This window comes from Leopardus geoffroyi, chromosome B3, assembly GCF_018350155.1.
Source record: "Leopardus geoffroyi isolate Oge1 chromosome B3, O.geoffroyi_Oge1_pat1.0, whole genome shotgun sequence".
Lineage (NCBI taxonomy): Eukaryota > Metazoa > Chordata > Mammalia > Carnivora > Felidae > Leopardus > Leopardus geoffroyi.
In genome coordinates this window covers 63,220,622-63,237,599 of record NC_059337.1, presented here as the reverse complement: position 1 = coordinate 63,237,599, position 16,978 = coordinate 63,220,622, and the positions used below count along the sequence as shown (strand labels likewise).

The 16,978-nt window shown below is 44.6% G+C and overlaps 1 protein-coding gene across 1 annotated transcript in view; it reads right to left on the bottom strand.

Annotated features, from left to right (window-relative positions):
* The window catches only part of GPR176 (G protein-coupled receptor 176), a 123,528-nt gene extending 116,303 nt beyond the window's left edge, over positions 1-7,225 (bottom strand). Inside the window, exon 1 of the mRNA XM_045450071.1 lies at positions 6,671-7,225. Coding sequence (XP_045306027.1) covers positions 6,671-6,842 — 172 coding nt within the window. The 5' untranslated portion in view covers positions 6,843-7,225. The remainder of the gene's footprint in view (positions 1-6,670) is intronic.
* Between the last annotated feature and the right edge of the window lie 9,753 nt (positions 7,226-16,978).

Genomic DNA, 16,978 nt, shown 5'->3' with positions numbered 1-16,978 from the left:
TCCCAGGATTCCTCTGAATCAAGTGTGGACACCAATCAAAATATCGCTTGAGTCCAAGATGCCTGGCTGCTTGGTCAGTAGAGCATGTGACTCTTGATCTCAGGGTTGTGGGTTCAGCCCCACACAGGGTATGCAGATTACTTAAAAATAAAATCTTCAAAAAATATATATATTGCTTAAGTCCATTTGAAAGCATTTTCCCTGAAAATTGCTTGCAAATGCAAAAGTAGCATATCAGAAACAGGTACTCAGATCTATATGGGTCTCAGTACTCTTCTTTCCAAACATCCATTTCACCTTCGACTGCTTTACTCCCTCCCGGTACCCTCAAAAGACAGGGGCCTCCTGGGGTGCCTGGGTGGCTCATTCGGTTAAGCATCCAACTCTTGGTTTCAGCTCAGGTCATGATCTCACAGTCTCATGTGTCCCAGCCCCACAGGGCTGTGCCCTGACAGCGTGGACCCTGCTTGGGATTCTCTCTCTCCCTCTCTCTCTCCCCTACTTGCGCTCTCTCAAAATAAATAAATAAACTTTAAAAAACAAAGCTGGGGCCGGGGTGGGGTGGGGGAGGGCACCTGGGTGGATCAGTCAGTTAAGTATCTGACTTCGGCTCAGGTCATGATCTCATGGTTCATGAGTACAAGCCCCATGTTGGGCTTCCTGTTGTTAGCTCAGAGCCTGGAGCCTATTTCAGATTCTGTGTCTCTTTCTCCGTCTGCCCCTCCCCTGCTTGCGCTCTGTCTCTCTCCTTCTCAAAAAAAATAAATAAACATTTAAAAAAATAAATAAACAAAATACAGGGGGCTCCTTTCTCCATACCCAATTCAAATCTGTATACCATCAATAGGCCAATAGTCCATTAGTCCATTTTGGACCAATAGTCCATTTTGTCTTCCCTAAATAATTGTTTTAAAATATGCTACTATTAACCCTAACTTATTTCAACACAAATGTTTGCTTAAAAAAAAAAAACAGATTATTAGTTTGAACCATATGAAACTGCAGTAAAATATGGTCAAAGGTCAAAATGATATTGGAAACATATAAACAGATAACACATTCTTAATGTTTTTCAGACTAAACTTTCTTGCGTTCCCCTTCCCTCATTCCACTTACCAACTTATTTTCCTTAATCTTCTAAGGCATTCCTCCTCTGACCAGATGTCACCACCCCACTTTACCATGACCTAACTTTTGGTTACGTATCTCCTAGAATCCTGTCTAGCAATCACTCCACCTTCCGCTTTTATTGGATTCTGCTTATTCTACAACTCCAGATTCTGGCAACATGGCAGAACTTGGAAGACTGCTATGAAGACCTAGAAATGCTGGATAAAACAGAAGACAAGCACGGAGACTTCTTGGGATTCTCTCTCTCTCCTTCTGACCCTCTCCCTGGCTCACTCTTTCTCTCTCTCTAAAATAAAATAATTAAGAAAAAAAATTTAGATAAATTGGACTTCCTCAACATATAAAACCTTTTATTTAAAGGACACCAAAAGTAAAATGAAAAGACAATCCACAGGAGAAAACTTTGGCAAACCATGTATCAACAAGAATCTAGTGTCCAGAATATATAAAGAACGATTACAACTCAAGACAAAAAGACAAAAAACCCAACTTAGAAACGGGCAAAAGAGGGGTACCTGGCTGGCTCTGTCAAAAGAGGGTGTGACTCTCGAGCTCAGGATTGTAAGTTCAAGCCCCAGTTGGGTGTGGAGATTACTTAAATAAATAAAACTTTAAAAAAATGAACAAAGATCCTAATAGACAAATCTCCAAAGAAGATACGCAAATGGCCAAAAAGAGCATGAAAAGATGTGCAACATCACTAGTTATTACAAAATGCAAATCAAAACCACAATGAGATACTATTTAATACCCACTAGCATGGCTATAATCAAAGAGACAATAACAAATGTTGGCAAAGATGTGGACAAATTAGAACCTTCGTATACTGCCAGGGGGAATGTAAAATGATGCAGTCACTTTGGAAAGCAGTCTGGCAATTCCTAAAAGAATAAACTTAGAGTTACCATATGAGTCAGAAAGTTCACCCTTGCTATATACCCAGGAGAATTAAAAACATTAAGTCCACACAAAAACTACACAAATGTTCAGAGTAGCATTATTCATAATGGTCAAGAAGTGAAAACAACCCAAATGTCCATCAATGGATGAATGGATAAAGAAAAGGTGATATATCCGTAAAATGGAACATTATTCAGCAACAGAAAAGGAATAAAGTATATACTACAACACCAATGAACCTTGAAAACATTATGCCAAGTGAAAGAAGAAGCCAATTACAAAGAACATACAATAGTATGACTCCATACATATGAAATGTCCAGAACAAATTCACTGACACAGAACATAGATTAGTGGTTGCCTAGGTCTCAGGGTATTGAGGAAAAATGGGAAGCAACTACTAATGGGTACATGATTTCTTTGGGGGGTGATAAAAAAAAGTTCTAGAATTAACAGTGATGATGGCTGCTTAACTTTGTGAATAAATTTAAAATCACTGAATTATATACTATAATTGCATGAATTGTGTAGTATAGAAATTTTATGTCAATAAATCTACTGTTCTAAGTTTTCACAGAATTCAACTTCCAGGAAGAATTAAAAAGTGGAAGGATATACATTGAAGACCTAGTAAGGAGAAGCATAGTGTTACCAAAAGTGTTTCATGCAGATGGAGGTCAGATGGATTTTCTGCACCTAATATCCTACATTAGAAAAGAATAGGTGGGAATGCATACATCACATGGAAATCAAAAACAACGTGAGAGAATTTGAGTCAATACATTATGAGTTCACCTACTATCACTGGCTGATAACAACTGACTTCACCATTTCAAACTTCTTAGGTCAATCCAAGACATCTTACTCTTGATTTAGTCTACTAGGTTTCCAGGCATACCAAATACCAAAACAGCAGGTAGAATAAGGCTGCTGATATCACATTATTATTGGCTATAACTATAGTTAAGTCAAAAATTATCCTGTATAATCATGACTCATAAGCACACACTAGTATTAGCACTGTTTCTAACAAACTTTTAACGAAGGAACTGCAAGAATTAGCCAGCTGTTATCTGGTTCATTTCGACCAGTATCAAAAACAAAAGTATATTTCTATCAAACAAGTTCCATAAACATTGTTGGTGCCCCATATGGTTTTGTTGAAAGACTTGTCAAGTACAAAGACTTGGTTTTGTTGAAAGACTGTTCATGAACAATCATGAGCAAAAATGGTGTCTATCCAGGTCATCTGTCAAACCAGTAAGACAGTTCCCTACATTTCCTTTGAAATCAATACTTCAATAAGCACCTCAAGGTATCAGGTCATCGACAAGATGGACCTCCACTTAGGGTCATCAATTTCATACCATAGACCATTGGTAAGGAAAGAGATAGCTTGTTGGCTATTTTCCACAATGCTCATTCTCTTTAAGTAAGAGCAAATTCATTTATAAAAATCTCCTGCCTCCAATCATGACAAGCAGATGCCTCCAATTTGTACAGGGGGAGGCTAGCGGTAATAGGCTAGTTAACAGCCACTGACCTTTGTCAGGTGAAAGCACCAGAGAGTAGCTGAGCTTTCCATGCACTTGGACTGTGAATCCCAAGAGTGGGAAAAAGGGAAAGAAAGATCAACTATGAGGAGTTAGATCCAAAACACTTATTGGAAATGGTGATTTCATATCCTTCTGAGTCTTTGATTTCATCCTGTTCAATACTAAAAGTGTTGTGTGCCTATATTTACTAAAGGGGGATCTAAATTATTTCACTCTTTCAAGAACTACAGCGTATCTGAAGATATCCCAAGATGTTGCGTAAAGAAGGCCGAGAAACACTACTTTACACAAGCCCTCAAAAGGCATTATTTGAAAGAATATCATATACAATTCTTGAGTTCATTTTCAAAAGGCAATTAATGTTCCCTAGGGCTGGAATATTACAGTTATCCCAAATTGGGTTTTTTTCCTCATACAGGGCAAAAAAAGTTTCCAAAAAAGAGTGCAAGACATCAGCAGTACAAAGGAATTATTTTCCCCTAACAGCGGGCCTCTGAAAATTCTAATTAAAAAAAAACCTATTGAGGCAATCTAGGAAGTAAGTCTGAATTTGATTAAAGGGAAAAAAATAAAAGTAAAACTCATTTGTCTGTTTGAGGACAAGAGAACAGATTAAATAAGCATCTCATGCTATTCCAGATGCTGTTCCATCCTCCACTTACTTTTCAGTCTTACAGATTCTTCCATGATAAATTCTTTTCTTTTATTCCTAATCTGTGATTTTGCTCTATGTTTTTTTTGAGAGGGAGTACTTTATGAAACTATGTTTCCCAAGTTTACTTGCCCTGCAACTAAATGTACATGGCTTTGCAACTTAAATTCTGGCATTACTTAGGAGGATTCAACTACATAGATATGTTTATACAGGTCAAATCCTCAGACAACAATGAATTAAGAATAGTAGTAAATAAGAAGTACACAGGCAATGTTATGATTCAGCTAAACTTTTAAGGGAACCTGAAATGCTTTCACTTTTGAACAAGTTCTCTAACTTGTGACTTGAATAAATTTAACCATATTTATAGTTTTTCTGAAAATAAAAAGGAACAAATGGAATTTTCTCTCTCCTTGGAAGGCCAAGTAACATGGAAGGGAAAAAATATGTCCTCTTTGGCCAAGCGAGGCATAACTAAAGATCAAGGGGGAAATCCGTCTCCTCTTGGGAAAAACCCACAAATATTGTTCTTGCATGTCAATTAAAGTGCTGTAGGGGCAGGGCGCACCTGGGGGGCTCAGCAGGTTAAGCAACCAATTCTTGATTTCTGCCCAGGTCATGATCTCCGGGGTTGTCTGGCTGTATGCTGGGCACAAAGCTGGCTTAAGAGTCTCTTTCCCTCTCCCTCTGACCCTCCCTCTCTCTCTCAAAAAAACAAAACCAAAACCAAAAAAACAAAAACAAAACAAAAGATGCTGTGGGAGAAAAGAGTTGACATAAGGGCAGATTTACCTAGGATTTCTGAATCCAATGTAATTTACAAAAATAGAAGGTAACTGGAAGCAGAACTAACATTTATTAAGTGTGCACTCTTGTGCCCTTCACATACATGCTGTTTTCTATTTCAATAGTACTCAAAATTTCGGAGTCATACTATGGGAAAATTTCTCCCAACACCATCTTTCTATATGGTTAAAGTTACCAATGGGGAAAACAAAGCAAAATAAAAACACAGATATAGATATAAATGTTTTAGACGTATAGATATGTTTAGATAGATATAGATATATCCCTGCAGAAATAAAAATGCAGCCACTTCTACTGCCTCCCCAATAATCTACACTTTAAGCAAATGTGACAACACTATAATTTAATTCCCAATAATCTACAATTCATTGTGCATGGTACCTATTAGGTGTTCAGTATCTGTTGTTTGTTAATACTGAAAATAACTGGTAGACACAAGCCTTTTCTTTGTTAATGTGCATGTATCATTTTTATAAAAATACATCGCTCTCTCTCTCTCTCTCACACACACACACACACACAGACATAGCCACACTGATGTCTAATCCTGAAAATGCCCTTATGAGAAAATGTGGAAGATAAATATTATGATAGAGTAGGACAGGATGATGACAATTAGAGAAATAATGAAGGGAAATTCCAAGCACTTAAAATCCTTCCAGTCTTTTTGATGTCACGTATCTTGGTTGCCATGGAAACTCACAGGTGTCTGCAAAAAAGTAATCTATTCCTACTTTGAAACTTTAAGGCTGCTCTTGGCCATAATATCACACATAATCACATCTTTTTACATCTTTTAAATGCCACATCAGAAAATTTACATTTGAAGGGAAGCCACATATGTACAAGTAATATGCAACATGTTCAACTAACCTCAACAGAAATGAATATTGTCATCATTTATCATTTAAAGAGTAACTACCAGAAGTACGACAAACGTTTTTTACTAACCACTCATTTCAGTTAGTTGAACAAGTATGCCTAAATCTGTCAGTGGTGTTTTGAGGTTTTTATCCTGTCTTTATTTTGCACTTCAAACAAAACACAGGTAGAGAAATAGACTGGGATTTGTTGTTTGGGGTTTCTAAAAATATCAGAAGGCAACAGAGATGAACTCCACAGGATTATTTATCAGCAATCAGGTCGGTGATCTGAAGCCAGCCATAAAACACGCACAAAATAAGACTTTCACAATAATTTTGTATATAGGAATAGATGGTAGTGCAAAACACATCAGTCGTCAGTAACAAAACAGAATCTTTGTTGCTCACTATTTGTAAACAAGAGCTCGGGCCACCGCGCCCACCTGGTATGATGGGCACAGGGTTGTGTTCTGCAAGAGTCGCCCTGGGAGGCGGACCTCCGCCTGCACCAAGCTCGGTCCTCGGGCCGGCCGGGATAAAGCCCTACCAGAACTCTTCTGCTTCCAGCTTGGGGGCTGGAGTCGACGGTCCCTGCCTAACTTCCCTGCAGTTACCCGGGCATTCTTAAACCCCACTATCTCCACTTTGCCAGGCACTCCGAAACCCACGGCGGCTCCGGCGACCCCCGATCCCGTGCCCTCTCCGAGCCTGTGCGCTCAGGGAAGCCCACCCGGGAGGCGCCCCCGCGGGTGGCTTACCGAGCAGCGAGCCTATGAAGATGACGACCTGCACGGTGGTGGTGAACTGGCGGTACAGCTGCACCTCGCCCAACTCCCCGAGCGCGCTGCGGTTGGAGCCCCCAGCCTCGGCGCCGGACGCGTTGCGCGGCTCGCTGGCGTTCCTGGAGATCCAGCTGCCGTTGTGCCCCATAGCGAGGCTGGGGTTCCGGCTCTGATCGTCGCCCGCCCGTCCGCCCACCACGGAGCCCCGCCCGGGTCTCTCTCGCCCCGGGTGCGGAGCAACGCGCGGGCGCCTGGTGGAGTCCTGGAGAACCCGGGGCAGCCGCGGGTCCCCTCACGTCTCCACATCGCCAGCCCCGCCGCCTGGGAGGCGGGGAGGGGGGAGATCGAGGCCGCGCCCCAAGCCGGTTCCCTCCTGGGTCCCAGTCAGCAGCCACATGGAGGCGGCGTGGTCTAAGACCGCTGAGCTGCGTCCGTCCCTCCTCCCGGGTAGTCAGCGCCTCCAAGCTCACTCAACAGAGATGGAAACACGGGAGGCATTTGAGAGTCAAGGAGGGCGCTCCCCGCTCCCGCCGCCCCCTTCAACTTCTCCTTCCACGTCCCGAGAGCCGGGCCATCCCTCTCGAGTCCCAGCCGGCTGACCCGCTCGTCCTCTCTCAGAAGGAAGAGAACATTTGGCTGAAGCCGTTTTTCAATCCTGCTGGCTTCGAGGGGCTGGATGGCGATGGGAAAGCTGCGAAATACCCAAGCCAAATGACCGGAGCTCCGAGGGGACCCCCGAGTCCCCGACGGCACCCACGGTCTGGGCGGAATGCCCTGAATTTACGCGCAACAGCCTCGCCCTCCGCGGCCGGCCGTCCCCCAGGATGCCCACGAAGTCTCCTCTGGCCCAGCCCCTCGTCCGGGGATCCGACCTCCCGCCTCGGTGCCAGCGGCAGGGACCCCCTCTTACAGCCCCTTTGCCTCTGCACGACCCAGAGCCCCCCTTCGTGGCCCTGCTCCCGCCTTTGCTACCGTGAGAGACGCTCGCGGATGCTCGGGAACAAGGGAGAACGCGCCTAGAAAGTCAAGGAACCGTCTGCGCGACTGCCCGACTGCCAGCGCACGCCGAGGGCAGAGGAGGGCGCGCGGCCCGCGGGGGTGGGGCGGTCACGTGACGCGCGACTCCGCCCCCCCCCCCCACGCCGGAGGGGGCCGCGGGGATGGCGCCATTTTGGTCATTCCGAGAGTGATTGCCACGGCTGGAGCGTGGGCAGCGCGGAGGATCGTCCTTTGGCTGCGGTGGACGCGTTCAAGGCGCTATCCGGGCTTCGCTTTATTTACTCCTGTGGTTACGGCTCCCTGTAGCGTCAGCAGGGGGGCTGCGTGAGAGGCCCATGATTACACACTACGCTGCCACCTGGGCAAGAAGCCCAGCCTCCCGCCCTTCAGTGAGTCTGGGCTGCGGCTGAAGGTGAAAGATGGAATTTAGGAGCCGGTGCACGGTTTCCTGGGCCTCTTTACTGCGTCTCATCTCTAAAAGGTTTGCAGTACAGTTCAAGTCTGGTGGGTTCCGGGGGATGAACTCGGGCAGGGAGCAACTTCCTGCGAGCTAATGCAAAAAGTTGGGAAGCTGCAATAACCACGTGGAGAAGAAACGGTACAGAGAAACTGAGTAGTAAAAGGAACGTGTACCGCATCCAGAGAAAGGATCTGGAGAAAAGGAGAAATGAGACAGGAAAAGGCAGCTAACGATTTGCTTGTTTTGAGCTTATGGAAAGTGGTTTCTTTTTTAATTAATGAAGGACTTGGTAGAAGGCTCTAACATATTGACCGATAGCATTAGGTCCCAGAATACTAACTCTTCAAAATTGAATAAAATTACAGAATTTGGGGGGGGGGGGGGGGTGGTCCCTGGCTGGCTGGCTGGCTGGCTGGCTCCATAGAACATGGCAACTCTTGATCTGCGGGTTGTGTGTTCCAGCGCTATGTTGGGCGTAGAGAGATTACTTTAAAAATTTTACTGAGGGGTGCCTGGGTGGCTCAGTGGGTTAAGCGCCGACTTCGGCTCAGGTCGTGATCTCCCGGTCCGTGAGTTTGAGCCCCACGTCGGGCTCTGTGCTGACAGCTCAGAGCCTGGAGCCTGCTTTTGTTTCTGTGTCTCCCTCTCTCTGCCCCTCCCCCGTTCGCGCTCTGTCTCTCTCTGCCTTTCAAAAATAAATAAATGTTAAAAAAAAAATTTTTTTTTAATAAAAATTTTACTGAATTCATGGGGCACCTGGGTGGCTCAGTCGTTAAGCGCCGACTTCGGCTCAGGTCGTGATCTCCCGGTCCGTGAGTTTGAGCCCCACGTCGGGCTCTGTGCTGACAGCTCAGAGCCTGGAGCCTGCTTGGGATTCCGTGACTCCCTACCTCTGCTCCTCCCCTGCTCACACTCTGTCTCTCAAAATAAAGATAAAAAAAAAATTTACTGAATTTCTTGTCTCAAGGCTGATGCTGGCTCAAGACTACTCGACTTTTACTCTACGAGCAATGAAGTCTTAAAAAGCAAATGCGTTGTATCTTTGGGTTCCCACAATACCTACACATAATAATCCTCTATGTAAGCAGTTATTTTAAACATTTCAGAGGCTATAAAAAAAGAAGAGGCAAACTTACTGACTAGTTGAATTTTTAAAGGCATTTCCAGTAGTTAAGATTAGTTCTCAGAGACCAAAGTTTTAAGATGAAACCCCTTGCCCTGGAATCATTACGGAAGTAACAAAATGTAGTAGTTGTTTGCCAACATCCAGCACATTCTGTCAAGAAGGGTTGCAGAAGAATGTGTGTAAATGAGTTTAGTAGCAGTTATAAAAATACCTCTTTACCTGCCACTCTGATGGAAGTTTTGGGATGACGGAGGGCTTTGTGTGGTCCAGAGCCAACAACCAAGAAAGAGTTCTTCAAGATGGTGATTGTATTAAAGCACAGGGGCAGGGCCTGTGGGCTGAAAGAGCTGCATTACAAGGGGGGAGGGGGCAGCAGTGACCTTTGTATGGAGTCTGGGGAAATAAAGTCCAGAGGGAGTTTCCAAAGAGTCTTTCACATGCTGAAGAATTACTGGAGTCCTAGCTGTTGTCAAGCTAAGGTTTTTCCCTCTAGCAAAGCATTAACATTAAGACGGTAGGGAGGGGCACCTGGGCTTCACCTCAGGTCATGATCTCACGAGTTGGTGGGTTCAAGCCCCCTAGTCGGGCTCTGTGCTGACAGCTCAGAGCCTGGAACCTGCTTCGGAGTCTGTGTCTCCCTCTCTCTCTGCCCCTGCTCTGCTCATGCTCTGTCTCTCTCTCTCTCTCTCTTAAAAATAAATAAACATTTAAAAAAAAAAAAAGTAGGGAGTTTCTGGATTTTAGGACATTGACATTGATGGGATTGCCTTTTTCTGGTAAACTGGTGGAGACTCTTATCAGTTTAACTCTTTGTTTTTTTTTTGTCCTTTCTGGTTTTTGAGTAGCTGTGAGTGTCCCAAGGAATATCACACATATACCACCTGGTGGGGGGAAGGAGGGGTGCTATTAGCCTGCACTTTGCCCACAACTTAACCCCAGTCTCCCTCACCAACTCCGTGTTCAAAACTGCTAGGAAAAGTTGGGATAAAGAAGTAGGAAAGAGTCAGTTTTGTAGATGCAAGAAGTAGTAAAGTAAGAAACTTCTCATTTTTTTTATTCTGAAAAGATACCAGTAAATCCTCTACAGGCCCTAAATTGGTATTGTAACCAAACTTACCTGAGTTAGGTTCTTGGTGAGTCACAAATAGAAACTAAACCAGGTGAGTTGTCACACAAAAGAAACTTTATTTGCAGCGAATAAATAGATCAAGGGGGAATAACTTCCAAAGCCTGACTTAGGAGCAAGGAAGAATGGGTTCCTTTTATCTAGGGTTAGGATGAATATTTAGATAGGGGAGTCTTGTTATTGTATAGAGGCAGGTGTAAGGTCTGACGTTTGCCTTAAGAAAACATGTCTATACCATTGTATGGTATATAAATAAGGCTCGTGCTCCTCCTTGGGTGGAGATTTTAGTATTATAATGAGGTAAAGATAACTGTTGATCACCCCATGGGTCACTCCATGGTCCATTTGCACAGGTATAAGTCAGGGGTTAAGCTCAAACTGGCCGGGTGGTCTAGGCCACCTCTTGTCAAGACTGTCATTATTGCTTGATGGGTAGTTTGTGTGTCCCGTGCCCCCCCCCCCCCCCCCCCCCCCCCCCCCCGCACAGGACGCTATGCCTGTAGGGTGTTTTGCCTGAGTTGAGAGATGACTTGGGAAGAAGAGCTTAAGAAAACCATAGGACAAAGACTGGTGGGTACAAGCAGGTGAGCAACAAAGGTCAGATCTTGGGATCTAGCTGATGACAGTGTTAGGGTATAGGGTTAGTTGAATTGTTGGAAAAATCAATAAAGTTTTACACCAGGACTAAAACAAGCTCTGGTCTCTAGCTTAGAGACCCCTCTTCCAGGTTCTTGCCCTGTTTGCCGCGTGCGTGAACCCCCCCACCCCCACCCCCCCCACACACACACACACAAATATTGAGGCTGACAACTATAAATGACCCTTCCCACTTGCATTCGGCACTCAGATCTTTGGAGAAAATGTCTTCTCTGAGCCTACCAGTGTTAAATAAATCTCTGATCCACCAAGATCTCCGAGTGCCGCTTGGTTTTTCCACCAGCATTCCAGCCTGGTTCCGTAACATATTTGGTTCTCTGACCAGGAAACCCAACCACTCTGGCCTATTGTTGCCACCGGTTTGGGAGAAGGGTGAGGCGGTGACGGAGCCAGGGATTGCAAGGGAGAAGGCACGCCCTGCCTCAATTTTGGCAGTCTCCTGCTCTGCTCGTTGCCTCTAGCCGGCCCCCCACTCCACCATTCCCGCTGGACTCAAGGAGACTTGCCAGGTGAGGACGTGGACCTGACGTCGGAACCAGTAAGGCTGGGGCCCAATCTAGTCATTTGCATCCACACGACTCCTGAAACAGAATGCTACGGGCACCAGTGACAGTCACAGCAGAGTTAATTACAAGGAGAGATAAGGCCGACTGATCGGGACCAACGCTCTTGACCAGAGTGCAGCCTTGAACAGCCGGGGTACAGAGTTTTTATAGCCAACCACATCATCTTATCATCACCTGGGAACAGAACAGAAATAGTTTGCAGATGGGGGTGGAAACAGTTTACACCTTCTGCCCTTAAGCTGCAACCAGTTGACCTCCTTGACCCTGCCTCTGGCGCCACTTTTTCAAAGTTCTCAGTGCGCCCTTGTCCCAATCCAATCAATCACCAATCCAGTTGATTTTCCTTGAACTTTTGTTCCCTTGATTGATAGGACAAGGCTGTTATCTCTTAACCTACAGTGTCAAAACAAAGCTGTTATTTCGTCAGACCCACTCGCAAGAGTGGAAGGGGGACCTGATCACTCCCAGGAGACCTCAGAGGTCTCACAGGTAGGAATTCTGTGGGAGGGAATGTAATAACCTCCGGTGTGTATGTGAGTGTGAATGTGTGACAGTCTAGCTTGCCTGCAGAGTTCGATTCTGTGGCTCCACGGGCGGGCACCTTTAATGTCCCCAAAAGCCCACGGAGTCTGAGTGGGCCTGTCTGCAATTCCATGGGGAATGGCACACACTCTATGGCGGCATCGGAATAGTTTCCTATCGTAAGTCACAGCTGAAACCGCTAGAGCTAAGCGTCACCTAAGTTCCTTCGGGACATGGCCAGACAGACGGGCATCTGACTGGTCTCTACATTAGAGGGGTCACTCCTATCCCTCTGTCTGTCTTTGTGACTCTGCCTCACGGGAACATTATGGGGTCAGGACAGAGCAAAGAAGGGGTGGGGAGACTATGGAATTAAGATAACCCCTGGCACGTTAAGGGCCCTATGTGAGTTAGAATGGCCCACTTTTGGGGCGCCTGGGTGGCTTGGTCAGTTAAGCGGCCGACTTCGGCTCAGGTCATGATCTCGCGGTCCATGAGTTCGAGCCCTGCGTCGGGCTCTGTGCTGACAGCTCAGAGCCTGGAGCCTGTTTCAGATTCTGTGTCTCCCTCTCTCTGACCCTCCCCCGTTCGTGCTCTGTCTCTCTCTGTCTCAAAAATAAATAAACGTTAAAAAAAAAATTAAAAAAATGAAAAAAGAATGGCCCACTTTTGGTGTAGGAGGGCCCTCTGAGGGAACCTTGGATGTCCCAAAGGTCTGTTGCATCTGGAATGTTGTCTCCAGAGACCCAGGTCACCCTGATCAATTTCCGTACATGACTCCTGGCTTGAAATTGCCCAAAATCCTCTGCCTTAGGTGTGATTCATCCGTAGCAAACAGAGCCAGGCAAAGGTTTTAGCTGCTTTATCCGGAGACTCACCCAGGGAGCCAAAGGAGCAACCCACTGCTCCCCTAGTGTTTGCAAGAAACCCGGAGGAGGATCCTTTCTTTCCGCCACCTTGTGACTGACTGGGCTACCTCCCCCCTGCCCCTGAGCTTGAAACTCCTCCCCAATCTGTCTCTCCTCCACCACCCCCTACACTGCCCAGCTGCCCCATCTCTCCTCCCCTCCCGGACCCAGAGAACTCTCCCCCACAAGGACCAGAGGCCAGATTGTGCCCTTGGCCAGGCGCAGGCACTCTCCAGATGTCAGTCCACATCTGCCAGTACCAAGAGGCTCTCCTCTGGGGATCAGAGCAGGGGCTGAGAAGCCCATAAATATGCCCAGCAGCAAAGGGATTCCCCCAGAGATTATTATGAGAGACAATGCAAGGCTTACACCCTGTTTGCTCCAGAGGCACAAGAGAGCCACGACAAAAGGATGGGGAAGGTCTAGCCGCCAAAAGGGGGGAGGCCCAGAACCTCCTTAGCAAGGGGTCATGAGCGTACTGCAAGGAGAAAGGACATTAAAAGAATATCCCAACCAGCGAAAGTCCCAGAAACCCAGCCGATATCAGGAGGAACCCCAAGAAGGGGACCTTATTGGTCTGGCTAAGATAGAATCAGACTGAAGGGGAGACTGACTCTCTTACCCTGTTCCTTTGCCTAATAGATGTGAGGGATTCTCTCTCATTTCCCAGGTTAACAGCTATAAGTGGAGCCAACTGTGGTTAGTGTACCTCAGGATGGAGATTTTAAGGAATGTTCCCAAGCAGTTGCTGAAACTCCATTTGTTTCAGGGAAATTCCCCATCTTCTCCGGCATGATGGGGACTCCATATTTCCACTTTGATGGAAAAAACATGGTATCTGCTCCTCTGTCTGAGTTAAGGTTTTGAATTAGGTTTTCCTTCTCTGCCTTCTACTGGCATTTTGCCTCTTCTGCCTTCCCGTCCCCCTGCTGTTTCTGCACCAACTTGGGTGTGGTCTGCATAACTGGCTCCTATACCCTCCTCAGTGCCTCAGGTGCCTTGGGTTCCTCCTCCCATCCTCAAGGTCAAGGAGTAAAGTGCACCCCCTTGGACATCTAGGTCTTTTCCAAATAGAATAAATTGCTAAAGCTTTTATTATTGAACATAGGTTTGTGTTTTTAACTTCTTATTGCAGAGAAATAAAGGCTTTTTGGACCTATTGGAAAACATGCTTTGTACTTCATTGGTTCATGAATTTACCACCTAAAAAAATTCTGGTGTAAATACCTCTCAGTTGGTTACTAAGTCCTCAATTGGAGATTAAGGTTTCCTAAGAGTTAAAATTCTGCTAAGTGTACTTAAGACTGATGGAAATAAGGAAAGCAACCCTGTGTGTAGGAAAGTAGGAGGTATGTAAGAAAGATATAAGGAATGGAAATACATTTTTGTTGAGGGTAGAAGAAAGTAATTTTGTCCTAAGCGAGACTGTTTATTTGGAGAGAAATGGCTGTGGGACAAAGTTTGAAGTCAAAGGAAAGTTGTGGAAGGTTCGTGAAGGGAAATCTTTGGAATGGAAAGTTATGTGTGCTCAGGAGGAACTAAGGTTGAGATGAATGGAATTTTAAAAGTACACTGGTATAAGGTTGAAATTCTGCTTTTCTCTCTGCTCAGATGACAAAGTTTTCTTGGACTGTTGATCTGCTCTTGAGAAGACAATGCAAACAATGGTTTGTCTTCCGGGAAAACCAAAGTTTTAGGTTTCATCTTTATCAGGTCTTTGATTACTTAGTTAAAACTTCTCAATGTGAAAGGAGCTAGGTTTTGGTAACTACAACATAATGCTATACATTCACCTTTAGGATCTTTTATTGCCACCGTGGTTGAATAAAGTTTTAAGATTTGTAATGATCTGTAATCCTATTTAGGATGTACTTATAACTTCCTAAGGTTTTAACAAACTTCCCAGGATTTAAATGGTAAATGAAGTCTTTTTGACCAATTAGGCCCTTTTATTTGGGATGCTAAGTTACTTGGAAAGGCACTGTCGTACAATGATAAAACTTAGCTTGTTTTGCACAGGTAAATACTGTAACTGCCAAATATATATGCAGTTCGTAAAGTGTTAATGTTTTGGTATAAGGTAATCACTTAGTATTCTGATTACTTAAAGTGTTATGTGTCACAGAAATAACTGAATTTCTTTGTCAATTGCATCATAATGAACTCTCATCAGATCTTTAACAATGTCCATTTCTGAGATTTTGTCATTTATAATTGTTCTTATTCTCTCACAAAATGTGTTTCTTCTTCAAGGAGATTTATAAAAAGGACTTTGGGGACACATACAGGTATTCGACATCTTTAAGATTAATACTAAAATGGGTAAGAATTTCCAGAACTAAAAAGCTGCATTCAAATTGAACAAGAATTAGGAACATGGGATTAAATGAACTGAGGAAGATTATAGTTTTGTGATTCTTGTTGAAAATATTGCTGGTTTGGGGCGCCTGGGTGGCTCAGTCGGTTAAGTGTCCGATTTCGGCTCAGGTCATGATCTCACGGTTCGCGAGTTCGAGCCCCGCGTCGGGCTCTGTGCTGACAGCTCAGAGCCTGGAGCCTGTTTCAGATTCTGTGTCTCCTTCTCTCTCTGCCCCTCCCCTGCTCCTGCTCTGTCTCTCTCTCTGTCTCAAAAAGTAAATAAACGTTAAAAAAAATTTTTTTTTTTAAAAAAAAGAAAATATTGCTGGTTCTCTAATGTTTGCTTTTCCAAATTAAGGAAACTTTCTCTTAAGATATCTATGATATACAGAAGTGTCATAAGTATTCATTTGTAAACTGAAGCATTTATCTTTTCTCTCTACATAACTCCCCTGAAATTCAAAAACTCTCAATGAGTATTCTTTCTTTCATGGCAATTACAATTGTTTGCATAAGTTCAATAAGAACCTGTTCATCCTGTAACAGGTCACCGTTGGAAATACTGGTTATTTTACCAAGGCTTTGACTGGAATGTCATATGTGAGAGTGACATCCATAGACTCAGATATGACCAGACAGCTTTAAGGAACTAAGGTTGGCTTTATGAAACATGGAGCCTTAAAGCCCCTTGGAAATGTTGGCCTGGTACCTTGCTTACAGAGTTCCCAGCAGCCTCACCAGGTGACTAAAGAAGGTCACTTCCTGGCAGGTGCAGGAACCTCAGGATATCTTGGGGACCTCATGAAGAGGAACTCGCCCAATTCTACAGGTATTGCAGGCCTGTCCGATGGCAAGTATTTGGCTTGGCTTTTGGCCTGGAGAGGCTACTAAAAGTTCAACCCAGAGATTCTTTATAAAAGGTTCTAGCAAAGCAAACTTTCAAAGATCCTCATGATCAATCGCTATTCTTTCTGGGCTTAGGTAAATAATTAGGCCAGGTTTGTTAAGACTGGACTTGTTCTACAAATGCATTGGTCTCAATTTGGCTATCTCTGGAAAGGGGGGTTTTTTAGAGAGAAAAAACTATGTTTCAACAATGCACCGTTATGGATGTTAAAGTATAGTTATGATTGTCTTTAAATGTTTGTTGTTTACCTAAACTAGACAACTTGAGGTAAACTTGAAAAATTGTCACAGTGTTTCATGTATAGACAATCTTCTGTGCTTGTTATACTGTGGGGATAATAAAAAGACCCTGTGGGCATATGATTATTTAAACAACTGGAAAACAGGATGGATCTCTAAATATGCAACCCATATGTTCCCTAAATCTGATCTGACAGTTACCAGAAACCTGCCCCTTTCAAAGACTTGGAGGTGGACTTTACAGACGTAAAACCAAATAGAGGATTCAGTTTCAGGTATCACCCCATGGGTCCATCACTCCAGAGCTAAGAGGGCCAACTCAGCAGAACCCTCAACCTGGCGAAGTGATCCAGATCCAGTCAACCCGCTTAAACTGACCCTCAAAAAGACACTGGCCCCTGAGATCTCCAGCCCTG